General features: G+C 41.6%; 1 protein-coding gene across 1 annotated transcript in view; it reads left to right on the top strand.

Annotated features, from left to right (window-relative positions):
* Positions 1-26706, top strand: part of LOC117818550 (protein unc-13 homolog B-like) — a 72573-nt gene that overhangs the window by 43117 nt on the left and 2750 nt on the right. Inside the window, exons 12-19 of the mRNA XM_034691487.1 lie at positions 12717-12805; positions 12996-13133; positions 13978-14101; positions 18131-18175; positions 18804-18875; positions 21025-21172; positions 21981-22037; positions 22550-22633. Of these exons, the coding sequence (XP_034547378.1) occupies positions 12717-12805; positions 12996-13133; positions 13978-14101; positions 18131-18175; positions 18804-18875; positions 21025-21172; positions 21981-22037; positions 22550-22633 (757 nt within the window). The remainder of the gene's footprint in view (positions 1-12716; positions 12806-12995; positions 13134-13977; positions 14102-18130; positions 18176-18803; positions 18876-21024; positions 21173-21980; positions 22038-22549; positions 22634-26706) is intronic.

Consider the following 26706-nt stretch of genomic DNA (forward strand, 5'->3'; position numbering starts at 1 on the left):
TTATGTGCACAAGATAACACCTGGTGAGTGTTTATCTTGTTCACACAAGTTGTTATCTTGTGTGCACAATAGTTAATTATGTTGTCCACACAAGCTTTTATCCTGTGCACAACTGTACTGTACTGTGGGCACAAAATATACCTTGTGTGCATGAGTTCTTATCTTGTGCACGTGAGTAAATTATCCTACAAGAACTCATATGGACAAGGTGTTATCATGTGTGCAAAGTAATATGATCCTGAGCACATCAGAGAACATCTTGTGTGGTCAAGATATATAACTCCCATGCACAAGATAACAGCTTGAACAACATAACAGGAACTTTTATGTGCAAGATTATTATACTGTGAGTTTTTTTCTTGTACGCACATGTTAATTATCTTGCCCACCCAAGATAGTATCCTGTGAATGAGTTTGTTATCTGGCCCACACAAGGTATTATCTTTTGCACACATAATTTGAACTTTTGTGCACAAGATACTTATACTGTGTGCACAAAATATACCTTGTGTGCATGGGCTTTTTTTTCTTTTCTTGTACACACAAGTCGTTATCTTGTACACAGGAGATAAGATCTTCTGTGCACAAGAAAAAACTCATGCTCACAAGATGTTATCATTTTCCAGTAATAAGATCTTGTGCACATCAGAGAATATCTTTTGTGGACAAGATAATTAACTCACATGTACAAGATAACAGCTTGTGTGCCCAAGTCAACAACTCATGCACATATGGTGTTATCTTGTGCACACATAATAGGAACTTAAGTGCACAAGATAATTATACTGTGTGCAGAAAATGTATCTTGTGTACATGAGTTTTTATTTTGTGCACACAAGTTGTTTTGTGCAGGTAAGTTTATTATCTTACAAGATAATTAACCTTGTGGTAAGATAAGTACTTCAGATAAGTGTTATCATGTGCGCAAAGTTATATGATCTTGCGCACACCAGAGAATATCTTGTGTGGACAAGATAATTAACTAATGCATGCATAGTATTGTCTTTTGAACATATAATAGGAACTTTAGTACACAAGATAATTATACTGTGCACACAAGATAGTACCTTGACTGCACGGGTTGCTATCTTGTGCACACAAGCTGCTATCTTGTGCGCAAAATGTAATTATCTTGTCCCCACAAGACCACATTTTGTGTGCAAGATGACACATTATGTGCATATATTTTTTTCTTGTGCATGTAAATTATCTTGGGTAAAGATCATTTTATTATATTATCTTGTGCAGAATACTATTATTTCTTGGCTCTTATTTAACGGCCGTTCACCCTGCAGAGAAGATGGTTCCAGAGGGCACTCCACTAAAACAGCTAATTTAATTTCCTTTACTGTCAAACCATGTAGTGGCATTTAGATATGTAAATTAGACATGATGAGAATTCTTAGGTAATGCTCCAAAGAGATGAATCATCCACAGGGGGCGCCAAAACCAACACAGAGCAAAAGTTCCTCACAGAAGCTTTCATATGCAGGAAATCCTAATGAGCAATATATTCTGGATATTCTGGGATTACTGACTAAAGCTTGTAGATTAAAGGCCTTATATGTCTATAAATAAGCCGTCTGTTTATCTACTGTGTGAGTTTGTGCAGATTTAACTGATTCCGGATTTGGATGGAGTGATCAGTACAGTATCACACCACAGCGAGTCTTCTGCAAGTGACATCATGAAGCTTCTTAATATAAACCAGAGGAAATGAACAAAAAGCTTTTATTAAATTCACCCACTCACCTCTGCACAATCCACCAGACATCATCATAAAAATAGCCTGAAATAAAGCCCCCTACTTCTCTCCCTGCTCTGTCCTATCACATCCAGCCCTGTGTGTGAGTGTGTAGTTGATGTCCCGCTCAGTATTGTGTGACTCTTCTTTTTATTTTGTGTCTCCTCCTCTTTTCTGTCTCTCTCTCTCCATGAAGACTGAAGCCACAGCTGCCTCAAAGAAGGTACAGTTTGGGTGTTAGAGAGCGATAAGAGAGCTTGACAAACATTGATTACCTGTGGAGGACACTTTTAATTTCAGGATGTGATTGTAGTGGGGAGAGTGTGTGTACTTGGTTTGTTTGTGCGAGGCCTTTGGTTTCTGAAAGTACCTCTTCTGAGTGATTCTCTTTCTTTTCCATATTCTTGAAGAAAAACTCAAAGTGATATGGAAATTTTTTAGCAGCTCTGAAATGCTCCGTACGTACCCACTGTGCTGAAATGAGAAATATGAATATGTTTTTATAGGAGGTAATCGGATTGGAGCACTGAGCACAAGTAAGAACAGTGCAGCAGTCCAAAAAAAAGCATCTTTAAATTATGGCAGATGTTTCAGGTTTCAGTCTTGTTTAGCTTTTTTAGATGCGGGGCTCCATGGCCAAGTAGTCCATAATAATTAATAAACATCCACTTAGATCTACATGATGAATTCTGCCGACAACGCCAACTTTTGGATGATCTCGAAATACAGATTCTACATCAAAACAATAATCTGTATGTGCATGGAAACAGAAAATGGTATCATATAAACGTTATCTCAAGACTCTTTCCAAACAGAGCAGGTCTAGACCGTACTCTATGTTCTGTTATTAACAAAGACCCAACATCAAGACAGGATAAGATCCAGTCCCATCTTACAGACAGGACTCAGTCTGATCTCATCTTAATCCACCATGAGCAGAGCACTTTGCAGCATTTAGCAAGTTACAGTGGCAAGGACAAACTTCCTTTAACAGGCAGAAACCTCCAGCAGGACCAGACTCATGTTAGACACACATCTGCTGAGACCTACTATGTTGAAGAGAGGGATAGAGGGAGGTGAAGAGAGAGAGAGATGATAGTGGTGAGATGGATAGTAGTAGTTGTAGCAGCTGGAGTCTGGCACGTCCACAGCAGCAGAGATCTAGAGGAACCTACGAGACAAGGGAGCTCAGGGACTCCAGAAAGGTCTATGGTTAGTAACTTTAATGGGACAGGGAGAGTTAAAGTAAGTGATCCCAGTGTGTCAGTCTAAGCTTATATAGCAGCATAACTAAGACCTGGTCCAAGCCTGATCCAGCTCTAACTATAAGCTTTATCAAAAAGGAAAGTTTGAAGCCTACTCTTAAAAGTAGAGAGGGTGTCTGCCTCCTGGACCCTGACTGGTAGATGATTCCAAAGGAGAGGTGCTTGATAACTGAATGCTCGACCTCCCATACTATTTTTAGAGACTTAAGGTATGATGAGCAGGACTGCAGCGTAGCGGTATTACAGGCACACACACACAAACTGTGTCAAACTTCTTTTAACAGGCAGAAACCTCCAGCAGGACCAGACTCATGTTAGACACACATCTGCTGAGACCTACTGTGTTGGAGAGAGGGATAGAGGGAGATGAAGAGAGAGAGAGATGATAGTGGTGAGACGGATAGTAGTAGTTGTAGCAGCTGGAGTCTGGCACGTCCACAGCAGCAGAGATCCAGAGGAACCTACGAGACAAGGGAGCTCAGGGACTCCAGAAAGGTCTATGGTTAGTAACTTTAATGGGACAGGGAGAATTAAAGTAAGTTATGGGGGTTGAGAGGGGAGAGAGGGGATCCTAGTGTGTCAGTTCCCTTGGCAGTCTAAGCCTATAGCAGCATAACTAACTATAAGCTTTATCAAAAAGGAAAGTTTGAAGCCTACTCTGAAAAGTAGAGAGGGTGTCTGCCTCCCGGACCCTGACTGGTAGATGATTCCAAAGGAGAGGTGCCTGATAACTGAAGGTTCTACCTCCCATACTACTTTTAGATTCTTTAGATACTATGAGCAGGCCTGCATGTTGGGAGTGTAGTGTTCTAGAGGGGTAATAGGGCGCTCTGAGCTCTTTAAGATACGAAGGTGTCTGATCAATAAGAGTTTGGTAGGTCAGAAGAAGGATTGAGATGTGCTCTCTTTTCCTAGTTCTAGTCAGTTCTCCAGCTGCAGCGTTTTGGACCAGCTGAGGAGTCTTTAGAGACTTATTAGGGCTGCCTGGTAAAAGGGATGATGTGGTAATGTTGCAAAATTGTGGAAGTTTGATGATTTCCAGCACAAAAAGGACTTGGTATGAGAAACTAATTTAGGAAATACAGAACACAAGTACTTTACTTATTTAAAAACTTAAAACTTTATGAGTCTTCAGAGAGGTCACATCTTGACATTTTTATCCTCTTGAGAATGAGGCGAGCTGACCTTCCACCAATGAATGACGTTAGTTTTGTAATATACTCTGAGAATCCCCTGCTCCTCATTTTTATATCATGTAATGGGTGCGTCATTCACTTTGTGTCGTGTGTCATAACATGTTCACTCAATCTTGGCTACACTCACACTGGACCCTTGTCTGTATTGCATTCAGAGAGAAGTCATGTATCTCACTCAACCTTGAGGAAAAGAAACAGACTGTTTCACTAAGTGTTGATGTTTTAGTTGTTGTTTTTTCAGCACTGAATGAATTCATCCTCTCTTCCTAGTTTTACGCTTCTCTTCATAATAATAATAATAATACATTTTATTTAAAGGCGCCTTTCTCTGCACTCAAGGACACCGCACAGATATATATATATGCATACACGAATTTACATTAAAGGAAACAAAATCAAAGTCAAAATAAAAACAATATAAACTAACAAAGTGGTAAGAAAAAGAATAGAAACAAAAATGACAGTGCAATTGGAGTCAGATGGAGTAGGCGGTTTTGAACAGATGTGTTTTGAGTTGTGATTTGAAATGGGGGGAAAGAATCTGTGTTTCTGAGTTGAGGTGGCAATGAGTTCCAGAGACGGGGAGCAGAGCGGCTGAATGCTCGGCTCCCCATAGTGGTGAGACGGGCGGAGGGGACAGACCATAGACTGTAAATAAAAATGGACAGCGTTGCTCCGCCTCTTCCCGTTGTACGGTTCTGAAGCCAAAAAATCCCTCTCCTGGGCGCCGCCATTGTGCAGCCAGAGCCTGTGAAGCCACTGTAATAAGCTCCGCCCTACAGCGTGACATCACAAGACGCTGTGTGCCCTTTGAAGTTTCACTCTACGGCGGCTGTGAATCAAAGGAAACAGGAAGTAAAACCCCGTTTTTTTAAACTCTAATAACTAACGAAAAAGAAACTTTTCAGAAAAAGAGGACTTGGACACAAAACAGTCAAATACTAACTACATATCACCACAGCATACGGATGGGAGAAACATTCGTACGACGTGTATTTCTTTTTTAAAGTTTGACTGCTCCCCCATTCAAATGAATGGGGGAGACTGAGTTTTTGACCTATACTGCAGCCAGCCACCAGGGGGCAGTCACACTGCTGAAAGCCTCACCACCAGGGCTGTATCCGGCTCGCTTGGGACAGACAGGTGTATGGTGGAGAGGATCTGAGGGAGCGGGCGGGAGGGAGTGGGAACATGGAGGAGGTCGGACAGATATTGGGGGGGCGAGGTTGTGGATGGTCTTGAATGTTAACAGGAGGACTTTGAATTGAATACGGAACTGAACAGGGAGCCAGTGGAGCTGTTGGAGGACAGGAGTGATGTGGTGGATGGAGGGGGGTTTGGGTAATGATACCGGCAGCTGAATTCTGGACCAGTTGGAGTTTATGGAGGGATTTGTGAGGGAGGCCTGAAGAGGAGAGAGTTGCAGTAGTCCAGACTGGAAGTGACAAGGCTGTGGACAAGGATGGCGGCAGTTTGGGGGGTGAGGGAAGGGCGGAGACGATTGATGTTACGAAGGTGGAAGGCAAGGCAAGGCAGCTTTATTTGTATAGTGCATTTCATACACGAGGGCAACTCAATGTGCTTTACATTAAAACATTAAAAGCATTGGAGACATTCAGACAGGCAGAAAAGAACATAATTAAAATGACAAATATAATAAAACAGAAAAGAAAAGGAAAATTAGAAATGTATTAAAAATTACATTAAAATTTTAATTTAAAGTGAGTTAAAATAATCTAAGATAGGAAGGCAGTGGCAAATAAAAAGTCTTAATTGATTTAAAAGAGGTGAGAGTTGGAGCAGACCTGCAGCTTTCAGGGAGTGTGTTCCAGATATGTGGTGCATAATGACTAAACGCTGCTTCACCATGTTTCCTTCTGACTCTAGGGACTGAAAGCAGACCAGTACCTGATGACCTCAGAGGTCGAGGTGGTTCATAAAGTAGCAGCAGATCAGCCTAAACCATTCAGGTCTTTATAAACCATCAGCAGGATTTTAAAGTCTATTCTCTGACAGACAGGAAGCCAGTGTAGGGATCTAAGAACTGGAGTGATGTGGTCTACTTTTTTGGTCCTTGTTAGGACTTGAGCAGCAGCATTCTGTATGAGCTGCAGCCGTCTGATGGACTTTTTAGGGAGTCCTGTAAAGACCCCGTTACAGTAGCCTAGTCTGCTAAAGATAAGTGCATGGAGGAGTTTTTCTGCATCCTGCTGAGACATAAGTCCTTTAATCCTTGATATATTCTTAAGGTGATAGTAGGCGGACTTTGTAATTGTCTTAATGTGGCTGCTGAAATTAAGCTCTGAGTCTAAGATTACACCAAGGTTTCTGGCTTGGTTTGAACATTTCATCTGTGCAGATTGGAGCTGAGCAGTAACCTTTAACCTTTCTTCCTCCAAAAACAATCATTTCAGTTTTTTCTTTGTTTAACTGAAGAAAGTTCTGACTCGTCCAGTCATTGATTTGTTCAATGCATTTACTCAGTGTAAGTAGGCAGTCCGGGTGATGTTATTGATGTGTGATTGAAAGGATAATGTGCTGTCAAGGATGACACCCAGGCTCTTAACCTGGGGGGAGGGTGAGACGGAGGAGTTATCAATGGTGAGGGAGAAGCTGTTGGATTTGGATAGAGTGGATTTGGTGCCAATGAGGAGAACCTTGGTTTTATTACTGTTTAATGTAAGGACATTTAGGGTGAACCAGGTTTTTATTTCAGAGATGCAATCAGTGAGGGAGGTGGGCGGGTGAGTCTTGTTGTATCCACACTCACACAGCTCCTGATCCTCCTCCTATCTTAAACTGTCTCTGTATTTTCACTCCACTCTCAAGGACACCCCTCGCACTTCAAGCCCACTCTTACCTCCAAACTCCCATAAAGATGTCTGACGCGTCACATAAACACAAACCGCTGTACACTCTCATTTCTGGATTGAGACCAGCAGAGAGCACCGTTCCACCTTAACCTTCAGTCTCTGCAACATTTCTGTATTAAATTCCAACATTAGTGAATCTCTGTCACTTTCAGGTCACAGCCCTCTTTTACTCTAATTACATGTTCTGGCTGTTTGCCCACCGTCCTCTATCTAATAACACAGTCACACATTTCTTGATGGCACACTTTGGAAGGCCTCATCTTGGGAATGGCTGGCCACTTAGCTGGTCTAATATGTGATGCATACATGAGGTTCAGCATACTAAAGAGCTCCAAGGCTGCGTTTCACACATTTATTGATGGTGTACTAACAGGCTGCTTTAGGCGGATTAATCCTGCAGACTGCACGCCCACGTAAGGCTGCACTTTGCTGACTTACTCTCTTTTACATTAAGTAGGAAAAAATGATCTAATTTCTCTTATTCAACTTCAACTTTATCCTGAAGGAGATTTGTTCTGCAGCAAGCAACAAGACACAAATATCCATGAAGTGTTTAAAAAATTAAAACATTAAATTTCTATACAAATTCTTCTGCATGTTGGCGACAGTGTGGGTGCCTCGAGGCAAACCATTTTCACATATTTTGGTCCTGTGCAGCATTGATCCCTTTTTGGCAGGAGGTATATAAAGTTTTGCAAAGTGTTTTTGAGACAGACATTCAATTTCAATTTGAGACATTATATTTGGGTGCCATTACATCAGTAACTGTTTCTTCTGATGTCAAATACTTATTTCGGATCCTAAGTGCTGCTAGTAGAAAAGCTATAACTAGAAGGTGGTCAAAACCAGGAAAACCTACTGTGGAGGAATGGATTGACATAATCTATGATATGTTTAAGATGGAAAGGATTACCTTTGCTTTAAGACTGCAACAAAGAACTTTTTCGAGAAGATGGGAAAGATGGTTCACGTATGTCACGCCAATACGACCATCTTTTATCTGAAGGGAATTTGGGTTTTCATTTTCTTGTTTTCTTTTATATTCTCTCTGTAGAGGGCTTTATGTGTCATTGAGGTTTACCCCAACATGTTTTATGTTTTATTTTCTTAAGTTCTTGTTCTTATTTTATTACATTTAAAAAATAGTTATATGTATATATTACTGGATGTGTGAATACATAATGGGTCCTTGTACAATTTGGTACTGCTTACTAAGTCTGGGCTACAATTGTACAATTACAGACGGCTAAATGAGAAATACGATATGTACTTTCATTGTTTGTACGGACCTGGATATTCATAATAATAAAAAAAAAGAATTTCAAAAAAAAACAAAACATTAAATTTCAACAGAAAAAGAGAAACCTAAGAAACTCCTCCCACACTGAATCAGAGGCTGGAGAAGTTTGAAGGCAGAAAGTAAACTATTGTGGTTATGCAAATTAGAATCCAGAGAGTTAACATTTCTCTCTCTCTCTTCATCTCCCTCTATCCCCCTCTCCAACATGGTCTCAGCAGATGTGTGTCTAACATGGGTCTGGTCCTGCTGGAGGTTTCTGCCTGTTAAAGGAAGTTTGTCCTTGCCACTGTAACTTCATAATGACCCTGTCTGTTGGCTCCTGGCTGCAGAGGCTGCACGTTTATATATATATACTATAAAAGCAATGAATAAATAACAAAGATGAGAGACATTTCAGTCCATTCCTTTTAACGCTCAACAATTATTCACTCCTCCAAGCGCGTCTCTTGCTGTGAGGATGCAGAGCATAAACCTGCTGTTACCATAGGGAGCTAAATCAGCAGAATTAAGCTTCCTATCAAACCATGATGACATTTAAAGACACTTCAGCTAAAGAAACCCTGTGTTAGTCAGTGTTTTTCATGCTCGTCAACGGTTTTAAGGAGTCCAGATTGTTCTGTTGTGACCCTGGTTCTCCGAGTGTGGAGATGATGTCACTACTGGGAGGATTGGGAGTGAGTCTGGTCCTGCTGGAGGTTTCTGCCTGTTAAAGGAAGTTTGTCCTTGCCACTGTAACTTGCTAAATGCTGCAAAGTGCTCTGCTCATGGTGGATTAAGATGAGAGCAGACTGAGTCCTGTCTGTAAGATGGGACTGGATCTTATCCGGTCTTGATGTTGGGTCTTTGTTAATAATAGAACATAGAGTACGGTCTAGACCGGCTCTGTTTGGAAAGAGTCTGAGGAGAATATTTGTTGGGATTTGGTGCTATGTAAATAAAGATTGATTGACTGATCTTAAAAAAGCGAATACAACTCTCAACAATAAGATTGAATATTTCAAAATAGATATGAATAATGCCGGGGCACCGCTGGCCTAGCAGTCTAAGCGTGCGCCCCATATACAGAGGCGATAGCCCTTGTTGCAGAGGTTGTGGGTTTGATTCCAGCCTCGACCATTTGCTGCATGTCCTCCCCCCTCTCTCTGCTCTCCTCTTTTCCTGTCTCTCTGCAGCTGTCCTGTCCATTAAAGGCAAAAACGCCCCAAAAAAAATATAACTTTAAAATAAATAATGCCTCAAGATGTTGACGCAGGGTGAGCATACTTTAAAGTACGTAGCTACACGCTGCAGAAAACAACCTTTTGCACAATTTCCACAGAAGAAATGATTAAAGTGATTGATTTGCCTGAAAATAGAAAAAGATCAGATTGTTCATCAGAAACCTCTACCTAAACATGCCCAGGACAAAATCAATAAACAGTTAGTGAGTTGCTCTTTGTCCACTGGGGGGCGCCAAAATCAACACAAACCTAAAGCTCCTCATTGGAGCTTTAAGATGCTGAGAATTGGGGCTCTGTTGGCTCAACAGTCTAAAGCCTGATTTATACTTCTCTGTCAAATCGAGAGGGCTCACTGGAGGTCTGTGTAGCTCCTGTACCTACGCAGAGGCCTACGCACATAGCTGACGTGCACCTCCTCCAAAATGTAACTATGCTTAGAATCAATGCGAACCGCAAGCCCTGTGATTGGTCCGCTCGGCGGCATTGCATTTCCTGCATTTACAGCACTTCCAGGATCCCCGCTCATCAGCCGTGTATTTCATCTCCTCCTCTCTATTCTTCATGTAATCATGTCTGTATGATAAACAGCAACATGTATCAGCTGTAGATTAACAGAACACGCTCTGAATCTCTGTGGAAAAGGAAACAGAGATCGGCTATCAGAGAGACCGCACTGCCCTCAAGTGTTTCGGAGGAGAATTGCTGCTCCACACGGACACATGGACGCACAAGTATGTGGTGCTCATGTCCGCATCAGCCCCTGCTGCATAGGGGAGACTCAGAAGTTTAAACCAGCCTTAAACGTGCGCCCCATATACAGAGGCTGGAGTCCTGATCGCAGCAGTCGTAGGTTCAACTCCCGGCCTTGACTATTTGCTGTTTGTCTTCCCCCACTCTCTACTCCCCACATTTCCTGTCTCTCTCCAGCTTTCCTATCCAATAGAGGCAAAAATGCCCAACTTTTAAAAACGCTGAAAATGTCTCTAAAACTGTCTCCTTAGTGTAAAAGCTAATTTTGGATCCTACCCTTTGCTACTTCTTTCTTCTTTCCCCTTCAAACATGAGCATCACATGGATTTCTCACCAGGTTTAATTTACATCACTCTGCTCTCCAAATCCAGTTTTCTACTCCAAAAGACATCTGTAAACTGAGGAACAAGTGACACCCCCCTGCTGTCAAATGACTCCCACTTACTGCTGCAAAGGATGTTTTTGAAGGTCTTGGTTTTCAGGAGATGTGGTGCTCTTTGAATCTTGAAGGGCTCTTTTCACTCTATCTTTGAATCAGAAATTAAGAAGCTCATCATCTGTTCCTCTGCTTTTATCTTCAAACTCTTCCCAGCTGAAATGTTGTTCAGTTTCAGTTTCTGCAAATTTCATATTAGTCAGCTGAATGCCTTCAACGCCCAGCAGCATCATTATATTATATGTACACAACAGTAGAGTAAGTTACTTTGTGCATCTCTGACTCATACTCACAAGCTTTCATCTCTTGTACACACTTCAGTTTATTCCTGCATCAGATAAAAACACACCAAATGTACTTCACAATGTTTGCCTTTTAACCCACATTCAAAATAGCCTCATACATTATTTATTCTGCTGCAAACAGTGTGCTCACTTCTGCTCAAATATCCCATTATGCACTGAGGTGAAACTAGAAAACACTGATATTGATCGTGGGTTTTCAGTGTGAGTGCTTCAGAAAGTTTCCAGCTCACGGTTCAGAAATAGATCTTAAAAAAAGCAGCCACCTTTGGTTCTGGTTATTTCTGCTCACTGGGAGTAAAGTCACTTATTTCAAAGCATGCTGTTTTATTAGACGTATTAAAAGAGAAGAGTCCCCTTCTTGAAATGCTCCTGCGTCTGATCCTACGTGCGTTTTTTTGTCGCTGCTCTGATATCATTTAACAGTTGGGACTCATTTATCACAGCGAAGTCTTCATGCACAAGAAAGTTGCTATTTATTAAAGATGCATTCATACATCTGCTCGCAGTACATCAGGATGAATCCCTTCTATTCTGCAGCCATCTGCTCCTCAGTCACAGTCTGTTCTGCTGAAGTAACCCTAAAAATGTGATGAATGAGGAACAAAACCTCTTTGTGGAGGAGCAATTCCAAAACAAAAAAGGAGTGTGTAATGAAATCATGACATTTATTACAGTTAAAAATAATCTTACACATATGTTATGGATGTGTTCAGGGATCCTCTTGATAATCTGATTCTGCAGAGTTTTGTTTATTTGGTCATAAACACAGTTCAGTCAGGACCACGCTCGTCAAAGAGAATTCCTTATTTTCATGCTGTAAGTTATGCTCTGGGAGCTCCCTGCCCTTCCATGTGCCTACGTGGAATGCCAAAGCTGGAGGAGGGGAGAGCACACCTCCTCTCATCTCTTTTCTATACTTGTATGGGGGGGGGGGCATTTTTGCCTTAATTGGATAGGAAAGCTGGAGAGAAGCGGGAAATGTGGGGAGTAGAGAGTGGGGGAAGAGCATAGACTGGATAAATAATGGACGTAGTATCCGTGACGTCACCAATCTGTTTCTGAAGAGCTGTTTTGAGACCAATCGTCTGCAGGAGCGATTGTGACTTAAAGAGGCGGGCTTTGAGCCTCCTAGCCAACAGCTACAGTGTTCCTGCAGTCAGCTGTGCCTCTCATTGGAAGACTTGTAATCTCAATATCTTTGAAATTACCGCATTTTAAAGGTGACATATCATTTTCATCAATATATATTGGTCTAAGAGGTCCCCAAAACATGTCTTTAAAGTTTATGCTCAAAAAAACACTTTGAAATCAGATTTTGGTCTGCCTGAAAAACCCTCTTCTTCAGTCCTCCTCAGAACAGTCTGTTTTCTCTCTGACCACGCCCCCTCAGGAAGTGGGTGTGGCCTCGGCTCTCCAGCACGTTGATCTAATGTTTACATGTTGGCTGAATATACACGGCTGCTCACAGACCCGCGTTACTTCAACCCTCTGAATCTGATCCAGAATCTGATCCTGACGGAGAGGCGCCTGCAGCGGGACCTTTCTGAACCATTGGTCACAGATTTAGTGACCTAATATGTCACCTTTAAGTAACCTGTAATCATCTTTCTCCTCCTGTTTGTTTCAGCTGGACACAGAGGCCGCCGACATCCTCAACGACCTGCAGGTGAAGCTCAACACAGTCCTGGACAACTTCAGTGCCATCTTTGCAAAGAGGTAACACACACACACACACACACACCAACACATTATACAGTTTCAGTCTGCATAACGAGCTTCCTCCAGCCCCTGCAGAAGTTTCCCCGTCTGAGATCTCTCTCTTCCCACCTCCTCCTCTCCTCTCCTCTCCTCTCCTCTCCTCTCCTCTCCTCTCCTCTCCTCTCCTCTCCTCTCCTCTCCTCTCCAGCTTCCAGGCTCGGATCACCACCTGCATGCGTCAGATGGCTGAGATCCTCTACCAGATCAAAGGACCCCCCAACAGAAACACAGCCGAGGCAGACGCTGACAACATGCTGAGGCCCCTCATGGAGTTCCTGGATGGGAAGTAAGACAAAGAACAGACACACACAGACACACACACGCACACACACCTGAGCTTGCTCCTGCTGGAAACAACTGATTAAATGATCCCTTGCTATTGCCGCTCGTTACATCACCAACACCATCACAAATATACCTCTCTTTTATTGTATTCATCCAAACTCTACCTTTCTGTACCCTGTGATTCATTAAGTTCATAATGACGCTGTCTGTTGGCTCCTGGCTGCAGAGGCTGCACGTTTATATATATATACTATAAAAGCAATGAATGAATAACAAAGATGAGAGACATTTCAGTCCATTCCTTTTAACGCACAACAATTATTCACTCCTCCAAGCGCATCTCTTGCTGTGAAGCTGCAGAGCATAAACCTGCTGTTACCATAGGGAGCTAAATCAGCAGAATTAAGCTTCCTATCAAACCATGATGACATTTAAAGACACTTCAGCTAAAGAAACCCTGTGTTAGTCAGTGTTTTTCATGCTTGTCAACGGTTTTAAGGAGTCCAGATTGTTCTGTTGTGACCCTGGTTCTCTGAGTGAGGAGATGATGTCACTACTGGGAGGATTGGGAGTGAGTCTGGTCCTGCTGGAGGTTTCTGCCTGTTAAAGGAAGTTTGTCCTTGCCACTGTAACTTGCTAAATGCTGCAAAGTGCTCTGAGTCCTGTCTGTAAGATGGGACTGGATCTGATCCGGTCTTGATGTTGGGTCTATGTTAATTATAGAACATAGAGTACAGTCTAGACCGGCTCTGTTTGGAAAGAGTCTTCAGATAACATTTGTTGTGATTTGGTGCTATATAAATAAAGATTGATTGATTGATCGTCTGTGTCTGTTTGTGATCCAGTCTCAGTATCTTCGCCGACACCTGTGAGAAGACGGTGCTGAAGAGGATCCTGAAGGATCTGTGGAAGACCGTCCTGAGCAGCCTGGAGAGGACCATCGTCTTGCCTCAGAGCAACGACAGCCTGGTCAGTAGTCCTCTAACAAACACTCACCCTCTCTTCTGGGTGTTTCTCCTCAAACATAACCCTCGACTGAAACCACAGCTGCTCTCACAAAATCATTCAGCAAAAAATGATGCCTACATTTCCCACAATGCAACGGAAACCAAAACAGTTTGCTTGGTGATTCAGTTGCTTTAATTTGTGTTATATATATTTATTTTTGACTTAGTTTTTATTTTGGTTTAGGAAACTTAAAGAGTCATTAATACATCTTTGCTGTATCTGTTGTTATATAGTTTCATAGAATTTAATATAATAATAATAATGAATAATTTAAAGACATATTTTAAAATAAATATATTAACAAGTTAGAGTAATTAATGAATGAATATTGATATCATAGAAGAAGGAAGGAAGAGAAAATTGGGAAAAAAAAAATACAATGCAATACAATTCAATAACATACAATTCAATTAAATAAAATTAAATAGAATAGAATAAAACAAATAAAAAATAAGATACAGTAAAATACAGTAAAATACAATTAAATAGAATAAAATAAAATAAAATAATAAATAAAAAAATCAATTAAATAGAATAAAATAAAATAGAATAAAATAGAATAAAATAAAATAACAATACATCAAAAATGCAATACAATACAGTAAAATAAAATAAAATAGAATAAAATAAAATAAAAGAATAAATAAGCAAATAAATGAAATACAATTAAATCAAATAGAATAAAATAGAATAAAATAGTATAAAATAAAATAATAATAAAACAAAATAGAATAAAATAAAATAAAATAAACATATAAATAAAATATGATTAAATTAATTAATAAAATAGAATAAAATAAAATAGAATAAAATAAAATAGAATAAAATTATAATAAAATAAAATAAAAATAAGAATAAAAAAGTAACTTTTCTTCAACAACATTGTCAGGGCAGGTCTCTGTGTTTTATATTTTCAATGGATTTTCAAGATTTCAGACCCGACTGAAGCCAACTTGTGTAACATCACTTGAGGCTCTTTGAAAGACAAACATTTTTAAACGACTTCTTCTCCATGCTCATAAATTCTCCCCCTTCAAGGGAGTTCCCTCTTTAAATCTTAACCCCAGTCTTAGGACACAGCACCCCTGAAGAAGGACAGCAGACAAAATGTCCTTTTCTCCTTTTATGGCGTCAGTCAAGACGTCCTGAACCGACCCTGCAACAGAAAAAAAAACAGAAGTATGATAAGTAATTAAGACACTTATTCTTCAGAGGTTTTTATGGCATGTCGGGACAAGTACAGCTTCAAATACTGATGAGAGCAATTAGAGGACAGTGAAGGAGATGAAAACACACACAGAGTTATACCCTCTGACTCTCACTAAACATTTGAAGAACTCTCGTCTCCTCTGGATTACTTTCCTTTAAGTATATAGGTCATAGATATTTTTCTAAAGTGGTAACGAGGCAGCAGATTGTTTGTTGCAAGGATTCATCCTCCAGTGCACAGTTTGTGAATCTAGTCCACTAAAAAGCTTTTAATAACACTGAAACATTACACATAATTCATCTGATGACATAGCTATCATGAAGTAAATTCTATGGGTGACAAGGAAATATTTTAACAAAGTTTTTGCAGGTTGAGTCAACTTCATTTATTGATTTATTTATAAAGCATGTTTTAAAACCACAGCAGCTGTACGGTGCATTAAAGAAACAACACATACACAGGGTTCCCACGCGTCCTGGAAAACCTGGAAAACACCTGGAAAATGGGAGAAAAAGTAAAATGTCCTGGAAAATTATTCCAACATGACTGCGTGTGACCTGACAAGGTTAAAAAAAACACATCCCCATTCAACTTTTGTGGCCATTTTTGTCATTCAGTTCTATTTAGGTCATTAAAGCACTGATCCTCTGATCATTATTATTATTTATTTATTTCACTAAGGCAGCTTCCTGATTCCTTTGCTGGCTCTTTTGTTTTTTACTTAGCTCATTTTATATTTTTTGAGAAAAGAGAAAGCTGAGATGAGAGTTGGCCATCATTGTTATTTGGTTGCACTAATAAAGTGAAGTGCTGTACATCTGTGGTTGCATTATTCTATAATTAATTTGCCATCATTTTTAAGCATGAAAGAGATGATTTCATTGATAGCCATAGACTACATGTCTTTACATGTAGACTTCCACTGAGAGGAACATATTAGACTATTTAGGAACTAAGTTAGGAACTCATTTTAGACTGTCATACAGGCTTGATCATCACTGGAAATGTCCTGGAAAATGACGTCTGGAAAAGAGTGGGAACCCTGTATACACTACCAGTCAAAAGTTTGGACACACCTTCTCATTCAATGTTTTTTTACTTATTTTAATTATTTTCAACATTGTAGATTAATACTGAAGACATCAAAACTATGAAATAATCTGGTTTTGCCATAATCTGGATTACAACAGTAGTCAACTAGGACTATCCATTGTGTGCTAACCCTACCTCTGAACAACACAACTGATGGTCTCAAACACATTAAGGCAAGGCAAGGCAAGGCAGCTTTATTTGTATAGCGCATTTCATACACGAGGGCAACTCAATGTGCTTTACATTAAAACATTAAAAGCATTGGAGACATTCAGACAGGCATAAAAGAACATAATTAAAATGACAAATATAATAAAACAGAAAAGAAAAGGAAAATTAGAAATATATTAAAAATTACATTAAAGTTTTAATTTAAAGTGGGTTAAAATAATCTAAGATAGGAAGGCAGTGGCAAATAAAAAAGTCTTAGTCTTTGATTTAAAAGAGGTGAGAGTTGGAGCAGACCTACAGCTTTCAGGGAGTGTGTTCCAGATATGTGGTGCATAATGACTAAACGCAGCTTCACCATGTTTCCTTCTGACTCTAGGGACTGAAAGCAGACCAGTACCTGATGACCTCAGAGGTCGAGGTGGTTCATAAAGTAGTAGCAGATCAGCAATGTATTTTGGGCCTAAACCATTCAGGTCTTTATAAACCATCAGCAGGATTTTAAAGTCTATTCTCTGACAGACAGGAAGCCAGTGTAGAGATCTAAGAACTGGAGTAATGTGGTCTACTTTTTTGGTCCTTGTTAGGACTCGAGCAGCAGCATTCTGTATGAGCTGCAGCCGTCTGATGGACTTTTTAGGGAGTCCTGTAAAGACCCCGTTACAGTAGTCTAGTCTGCTAAAGATAAATGCATGGACGAGTTTTTCTGCATCCTGCTGAGACACAAGTCCTTTAATCCTTGATATATTCTTAAGGTGATAGTAGGCGGACTTTGTAATTGTCTTAATGTGGCTGCTGAAATTAAGGTCTGAGTCTATGACTACACCAAGGTTTCTGGCTTGGTTTGAACATTTCATCGTTGCAGATTGGAGATTAAGAAGGCAAGTCATTCTACAAATGAACTCTTGACAAGGCTCATGTTAATTAGAAACCATTCCTGGAGACCACTTCATGAAGCAGACTGAGAGAATACCAAGAGTGTGCAAAGCTGTCATGAAGGAAAAAGGGGGCTACTTTACAGAATCTGAAATATAAAACATATTCTGCTTTGTTTAACACTTTTTTAGTAAATTAAATAATTCCACATATGTTCTTTCATAGTTTAGATGACTTCAGTATTAATCTACAGTGTTTACAATAATTAAAATAAATACAAACCCTTGAATGAGAAGGTGTTTCCAAACTTTTAGCTGTATTGCTATAAGGAATGTTGAGACAGAAACAAACACTGAATTATACAGAAAATAAGAGACATGATCAGGACAACAGGGCACCAATAAAAAGTAAGTTTCAGGACATTTTCAAGCTTTGGATTGGTCTTCTAACAGCAAAGATCTCACATTAGACCAGCAGCTGCGCTCTGCTGCCACCTACTGGTGGAGGTCAGCAGGTGTGAGTTTGTCCAAGATTTCTGTGTTAAATGCATTAAACTTGTTGCATTTCTAGAGTCAGAAACATACAGATAACATTTATTCTCATTGTTGTCACATTTCTTCTTTCTCCTCTTCCTCTTCATGTAGGGGGCCCAACTCCTCACGGCAGCTAAAGGACTCTCCAGTTTAAAGGTAAGGAACATGAGCTGTTATTTGAGGGTTAAAAGCAATGAGAGTATTTGGTGCAATGCAACAACTGATTATTTATTCAAAACTATTCATTAGAGGAAGAGCTAGTCAGTAAAAGAGGTCATTTCTTGCAGATAAAGCTGTAAGAAATGTTTCTTAGCGGGCCGTTTAAGGGTGTTTTTCAGTGTTGAAGGATGTAGCTGTTAGAGAAGCTTCAGAAGTAGTGGACTCCAAATGTAATTTGTGGATGCAGTTATTTGCATTTTGAAGATTTGACAGGCTGGATGAAGTTTGGTTTTTGAAAGTCATTGTTTTTCTCCTCCCTCGGCTGATTCTGGGTGTATTCTCAAACTCTTTTCAGAAGCAGCCTGCTCAGAAAAAGTCTAAATATCTGATGTTTTTGTGTTTTTACCACATTTTCAAAGTCTATTTAAATAAACTGAGGAGGGTTCAGAGGGCTGTTAAATGTATTCACACTGTCTAGAAGTTATTCTCTTCTTCGCGTCACACTCCAAGAAGCACCAGTCACAATCCGAGTGTAGCTTTATTATGACAAAGACGAGGTTCAGGATTTTAATGTTGATGAAATTAGAAAAGTTTGTCTCTAATGTCTGAACGGTTGTTTCTTCAGGGAGGCGGTGAAGCCAAAACACTGACGCCCAAGCAGTGTGTCATCATCGATGCAGGGCTGGAGGCCATCAAGGTAGGTGGAGAGCTGAACTCTCATTTACCAGGCAAGGACTAGTCGAGCTGATCAAACCTTTGTGGTCAAAACAGAAACCTGTGCTGCATTTTATTTCTTTTCACTCACTTTGAAATGTTTCAGATGGATTAGATTTGCAGTTTTAGCTGGGAGAAATTAAGAGTTAAGAATGTAGGATGGGGTTCTGTTCATAACTTTTATGGACAGAATTTCTAGGCGCAGCCAAGTAGCGGAGGGTTTCCGGTTCGGTGGCCTTGGGATTCCGTCTCTGCTCTTTGCAGATGATGTCGTCCTATTGGCTTCATTGAACAGTGACCTCCAGCTCGCGCTGAGACGGTTTGCAGCTGAGTGTGAAGCGGCGGGGATGGGGATCAGCACCTCCAAGTCTGAGGCCATGGTGCTCAGTCTGAAAAGGGTGGCTTGCCCTCTCCGGGTCGGAGGGGAGTCTTTGCCCCAGGCGAAGGAGTTTAAGAATCTCGGGGTCTTGTTCACGAGTGAGGGGAAAAGGGAGCGGGAGATTGACAGACGGATCGGGGCGGCGTCTGCAGTGATGCAGGCGCTGTACCGGTCTGTCGTGGTGAAGAGAGAGCTGAGCCAGAAGGCAAAGCTCTCAATTTACCGGTCAATCTGCATTCCGACCCTCACCTATGGTCACGAGCTGTGGGTAGTGACCGAAAGAACAGGATCACGAATACAAGCGGCCGAAATGAGCTTTCTCCGCAGGGTGTCTGGGCTCAGCCTTAGAGATAGGGTCAGGAGCTCAGACATCCAGGAGAGGCTCAAAGTAGAGCCGCTGCTCCTCCGGATCGAGAGGAGCCAGATGAGGTGGTTCGGGCATCTGGTTAGGATGCCTCCCGGGCGTCTCCCTGGGGAGGTGTTTCGGGCATGTCCGACTGGGAGGAGGCCACGGGGAAGGCCCAGGACACGCTGGCGAGACTATGTCTCTCAGCTGGCCAGGGAGTGCCTCGGTATCCTCCCAGAAGAGCTGGTGGAAGTGGCCGGGGAGAGGAGTGTCTGGGCTTCCCTGCTGAGACTGCTGCCCCCGCGACCCGGACCCGGATAAGCGGAGGAAGATGGATGGATGTAGGATGGTTCAACAGAATCAAACAGAAACTCTACTCCTGATTTACTGAGAAAAAGTCTTCTGTTGGGTTAAAAAACATAATCCTGAATTTTAAAAACACTACACTTGCCTCCTCGATCTCTCCCGGTCTAATGAAGCACTTCACCCTACAAATACAAGATTCAATTCAGCAGTGATTCCCTGTGAGCTGCAACAGAAGGGACGTAAATATTCACACAGCTCTGCACCGCTAGCAAAGCATGGCCAATATTTCCAAAGAAAACATGATGAGTCATATCTTGCCTCCGTCTTCACCTGCATAACGTTGGGCAGTGAGGAGAGGCTGCAAGCTGGACAAGTCAGATTTTAGAGGAGCAATGCTTCCTGCAACACCTTAAACGTGTGTAGATGCATGTTGCATTGCGGTCACAAACTGAAGATGCAGTTCTGTTTTTCTGCAGACAATGTTTCTATTAAATCTGAAAGATACAGGATGTGTTTAATAGTCTATGTGTCTATAACCACCATGTTATGAGTATTACTGAGCACCATCGTTTTATGTGTGCAGAGTGTGGTTTAAGTTCCATTAAAGCTCCTGTGAAGAGTATTTTAGCTGGTTAAACAACCTGATTCTAACAGGGAAGCTGCTTTATGACCTAAAGTAATACACCAGGTTGTCCACAATGAGATCCACATTTCCTTTAATGTCATTTTTAATGTCTAAAACCGCTGTTAGGGGGTAGGTGTCAGACCTTGGCACACTAGAGAAACAGGAAGTATTCAAAGAGAGTAACACATTGTATTGTTGGAAGAAAACAGAATGATATATTTCATTCACTTGTAAATGTCCAGGCCAGTGAAGAGATAGGAGGTATCACTTTGTCCACAGGGGGCGCCAAATTCAACCTGACCTCAAATTTCCTCAGTGGAGCTTTAATTTCATACTTGATTATTTATTCAAACGTCTGGTTATTTCTCATGTTTTAGGGTTTGTGTGTGTTTTAGTGCTTTAAATTTGTCTGTTTAGGATAGATAAAGCATCAGTTTGCTAGCTTCACACTGCTGCTTCCCTCTCTTCTCTTCCAGATATATTTCCATGCAGGAGGAAACGGGCTGAAGAAGGCGTTTGTGGAGAAAAGCCCTGAACTGGCTTCTCTGCGTTACGCTCTGTCTCTTTACTCCCAGAGCACCGATGCTCTCATCAAGACCTTCGTCACCACACAACACTCACAAGGTATTATCATCAATCAATCTTTATCTGTATAGCACCGAATCACAAATCAATCTTTCCAAACAGAGCAGGTCTAGACCGTACTCTATGTTCTATTATTAACAAAGACCCAACATCAAGACAGGATCAGATCCAGTCCCATCTTACAGACAGGACTCAGTCTGATCTCATCTTAATCCACCATGAGCAGAGCACTTTGCAGCATTTAGCAAGTTACAGTGGCAAGGACAAACTTCCTTTAACAGGCAGAAACCTCCAGCAGGACCAGACTCATGTTAGACACACATCTGCTGAGACCGTGTTGGAGAGAGGGATAGAGGGAGATGAAGAGAGAGAGAGAGATGATAGTAGGGAGACGGGTAGTAGTAGTTGTAGCAGCTGGAGTCTGGCACATCCACAGCAGCAGAGATCTAGAGGAATCTACGAGACAAGGGAGCTCAGGGACTCCAGAAAGGTCTATGGTTAGTAACTTTAATGGGACAGGAAGAGTTAAAGTAAGTGATCCCCATGTGTCAGTCTAAGCTTATAGCAGCATAACTAAGAGCTGGTCCAAGCCTGATCCTGCTCTAAGTATAAGCTTTATCTAAAAGGAAAGTTTGAAGCCTACTCTTAAAAGTAGAGAGGGTGTCTGCCTCCCGGACCCTGACTGGTAGATGATTCCAAAGGAGAGGTGCTTGATAACTGAATGCTCAACCTCCCATACTATTTTTAGAGACTTTAGGTACAATGAGCAGGCCTGCAGCGTAGCGGTATTACAGGCACACACATACAAACTGTGTCCCTAACTCTCTGCTCCTCCTGTCCCCCTCAGTGCACGATGGGATGGGCATCAGAATCACCGGCAACGAGAAGATCCGACCTGACAGAGGTGAGTTTACTTCACTCTGAGAGTAGAGACTTATCAGGGTCACAGTTGGCTTCTTATTGAAGGTTCTTGGAGTGAAACCAACAAGGTGTTATACTTTAGGAACTACAGATTCAAAACTTTAACGTAATTCCAAGTAAAGTGCAGATTTCGTTGCAGACTTTCAGTCGCACTTCTAGTTTTGCATAATTTCCCTTTCATCAGTGTTGCAGCAGAGAACAGGCCTCATGCTGTGTGCTGGGAGAGCTTTTTAATTAGGGCCTAAATTAGAATATAATCACTTTATCAGTGCTGAATATGTATAAAAAAAAAGATATTAATGTTGCCTAACTTCAAATAATCATCTTAATCCTCTGTTGTATCACAATTTCTAACAAGTTTGCCTGAAGCTGAATCGTAAGATATTGTGTCACAGCAGCGGCCTTAAGATGAAGATAGGAATGAAAGAGTGTGAGATTAATGGGTACAGATGTTGTTCATTATGTTAATGTGTGATGTGATGTTTGTTTCTGCAGGCTCGGGGATAGAGAAGCCCATCGGAGAGGCCATCCTGCAGTTCGACATGATGTTCGGGAAGGAACGAAAAGTCGGCGTCAGAGGTGAGAGACCTCAGTTCAGAACGTTTACAACTAAATCCTGATGTTTTATCCATATAAAGAGACACAAATGACAGGTATTAAGTGTAAAAGACAAGAAAATCTGCAGCTGTGAAAACTCAGACACACACATCTAACTCTACAACCTGTCAGCTGAAGGTTTGGCTAAAGGATCCGACTTTAACGCCTCGATACACCGAGACAATCGTTTAAGATAGAAGAGCTGAGGGTAAAGAAACATTGAACAAACACTGAATGAAACTATTCATCATTTAAAAAAGCTATACCTCTCCAAAACCAGACCAGCTCTTTGGGGTCTGTCCTAACTCGTTCATGAAACATCTTCAAATGTTCACAACAGGAGCTTCACAAGTACCGCTCACTACATCTGTATTACTATACGATTAGGCCATGCTGAATGCCTGTCTGATTCCATAAACCTGACTTTGGCTTCTGTAAACACAACTCTCGGTTACCAAACCCTAACCCTAACCCTAATCATAACCCTAACCCTAACCCTAACCCTAATCGTAACCCTAACCTTAATCGTAACCCTAACCCTAACCCTAACCCTAACCCTAATCGTAACCCTAACCCTAACCCTAATAGTAACCCTAACTCTAACCCTAATCGTAACCCTAACCCTAATCGTAACCCTAACCCTAACCCTAACCCTAACCCTAATCGTAACCCTAACCCTAACCCTAACCCTAATCGTAACCCTAACCCTAACCCTAATCGTAACCCTAACCCTAACCCTAATCATAACCCTAACCCTAACCCTAATCGTAACCCTAACCCTAACCCTAATCATAACCCTAACCCTAACCCTAATCATAACCCTAACCCTAACCCTAATCGTAACCCTAACCCTAACCCTAACCCTAGTAACCCTAACCCTAACCCTAATCGTAACCCTAACCCTAACCCTAACCCTAATCGTAACCCCAACCCTAACCCTAATAGTAACCCTAACCCTAACCCTAATCATAACCCTAACCCTAACCCTAACCCTAATCGTAACCCTAACCCTAACCCTAACCCTAGTAACCCTAACCCTAACCCTAATCGTAACCCTAACCCTAACCCTAACCCTAATCGTAACCCCAACCCTAACCCTAATAGTAACCCTAACCCTAACCCTAATCATAACCCTAACCCTAACCCTAACCCTAATCGTAACCCTAACCCTAACCCTAATCGTAACCCTAACCCTAACCCTAACCCTAATCGTAACCTTAACCCTAACCCTAATAGTAACCCTAACCCTAACCCTAATCATAACCCTAACCCTAATCGTAACCCTAACCCTAACCCTAGCCCTAATCGTAACCCTAACCCTAACCCTAACCCTAGTAACCCTAACCCTAATCTTAACCCTAACCCTAACCCTAACCCTAATAGTAACCCTAACCCTAACCCTAACCCTAGTAACCCTAACCCTAACCCTAACCCTAACCCTAGTAACCCTAACCCTAACCCTAATCGTAACCCTAACCCCAACCCTAACCCTAACCCTAACCCTAACCCTAACCCTAATCGTAACCCTAACCCTAACCCTAACCCTAGTAACCCTAACCCTAACCCTAATCGTAAACCTAACCCTAACCCTAATCGTAACCCTAATCGTAACCCTAACCCTAACCCTAACCCTAGTAACCCTAACCCTAACCCTAATCGTAACCTTAACCCTAACCCTAATCATAACCCTAATAGTAACCCTAACCCTAACCCTAACCCTAATCGTAACCCTAACCCTAACCCTAACCCTAATAGTAACCCTAACCCTAACCCTAACCCTAGTAACCCTAACCCTAACCCTAACCCTAACCCTAGTAACCCTAACCCTAACCCTAATCGTAACCCTAACCCCAACCCTAACCCTAACCCTAACCCTAACCCTAATCGTAACCCTAACCCTAACCCTAACCCTAGTAACCCTAACCCTAACCCTAATCGTAACCCTAACCCTAACCCTAATCGTAACCCTAATCGTAACCCTAACCCTAACCCTAACCCTAGTAACCCTAACCCTAGTAACCCTAACCCTAACCCTAATCGTAACCTTAACCCTAACCCTAATCATAACCCTAATAGTAACCCTAACCCTAACCCTAACCCTAATCGTAACCCTAACCCTAACCCTAACCCTAATAGTAACCCTAACCCTAATCGTAACCTTAACCCTAACCCTAATCATAACCCTAACCCAGCCCTAACCCTAATAGTAACCCTAACCCTAATCGTAACCCTAACCCTAACCCTAACCCTAATCATAACCCTAACCCTAACCCTAACCCTAATCGTAACCCTAACCCTAACCTTAACCCTAACCCTAACCCTAATTGTAACCTTAACCTTAACCCTAATCGTAACCCTAACCCTAGTAACCCTAACCCTAACCCTAACCCTAATCATAACCCTAACCCTAATAGTAACCCTAACCCTAACCCTAATCATAACCCTAACCCTAACCCTAATCGTAACCCTAACCCTAACCCTAATCCTAACCCTAACCCTAACCCTAGTAACCCTAATCCTAACCCTAACCCTAACCCTAGTAACCCTAACCCTAACCCTAACCCTAGTAACCCTAACCCTAACCCTAACCCTAATAGTAACCCTAACCCTAATAGTAACCCTAACCCTAACCCTAATCATAACCCTAACCCTAATCGTAACCCTAACCCTAACCCTAATAGTAACCCTAACCCTAACCCTAACCCTAATCGTAACCCTAACCCTAACCCTAACCCTAATCGTAACCCTAACCCTAACCCTAATTGTAACCCTAACCCTAATCGTAACCCTAACCCTAACCCTAATCGTAACCCTAACCCTAACCCTAACCCTAATAGTAACCCTAACCCTAACCCTAATCGTAACCCTAACCCTAACCCTAACCCTAATCGTAACCCTAACCCTAACCCTAATCGTAACCCTAACCCTAATAGTAACCCTAACCCTAACCCTAACCCTAACCCTAATAGTAACCCTAACCCTAACCCTAACCCTAATCGTAACCCTAACCCTAACCCTAGTAACCCTAATCATAACCCTAACCCTAATCGTAACCCTAACCCTAATAGTAACCCTAACCCTAATCATAACCCTAATCATAACCCTAACCCTAATCATAACCCTAACCCTAATCATAACCCTAATCATAACCCTAACCCTAATCATAACCCTAACCCTAACCCTAATCATAACCCTAATCATAACCCTAACCCTAATCGTAACCCTAATCATAACCCTAACCCTAATCATAACCCTAACCCTAATCGTAACCCTAATCATAACCCTAACCCTAATCATAACCCTAACCCTAACCCTAACCCTAATCGTAACCCTAACCCTAACCCTAATCGTAACCCTAACCCTAACCCTAATCATAACCCTAAACCTAAACCTAACCCTAACCCTAATCATAACCCTAATCGTAACCCTAACCCTAACCCTAATCGTAACCCTAACCCTAACCCTAATCGTAACCCCAACCCTAACCCTAACCCTAATCGTACCCCTAACCCTAACCCTAATCATAACCCTAACCCTGACCCTAACCCTAATCATAACCCTAACCCTAATCGTACCCCTAACCCTAACCCTAATCGTAACCCTAACCCTAACCCTAACCCTAATCGTAACCCTAACCCTAACCCTAACCCTAATCGTAACCCCAACCCTCACCCAAACCCTAATCGTAACCCTAACCCTAACCCTAACCCTAACCCTAACCCTAATAGTAACCCTAAACCTTACCCTAACCCTAATCATAACCCTAACCCTAATAGTAACCCCAAAACCTTACCCTAACCCTAACCCTAACCCTAACCCTAATCATAACCCTGACCCTAACCCTAATCATAACCCTAACCCTAACCCTAATCATAACCCTAACCCTAACCCTAACCCTAACTCTAATTGTAACCCTAACCCTAATCGTAACCCTAACCCTAACCCTAATTGTAACCCTAACCCTAACCCTAACCCTAATCGTAACCCTAACCCTAATTGTAACCCTAACCCTAACCCTAATCGTAACCCTAACCCTAATCGTAACCCTAACCCTA

The sequence above is a fragment of the Notolabrus celidotus genome, chromosome 9 (assembly GCF_009762535.1).
Source record: "Notolabrus celidotus isolate fNotCel1 chromosome 9, fNotCel1.pri, whole genome shotgun sequence".
In the NCBI taxonomy this organism is placed as follows: domain Eukaryota; kingdom Metazoa; phylum Chordata; class Actinopteri; order Labriformes; family Labridae; genus Notolabrus; species Notolabrus celidotus.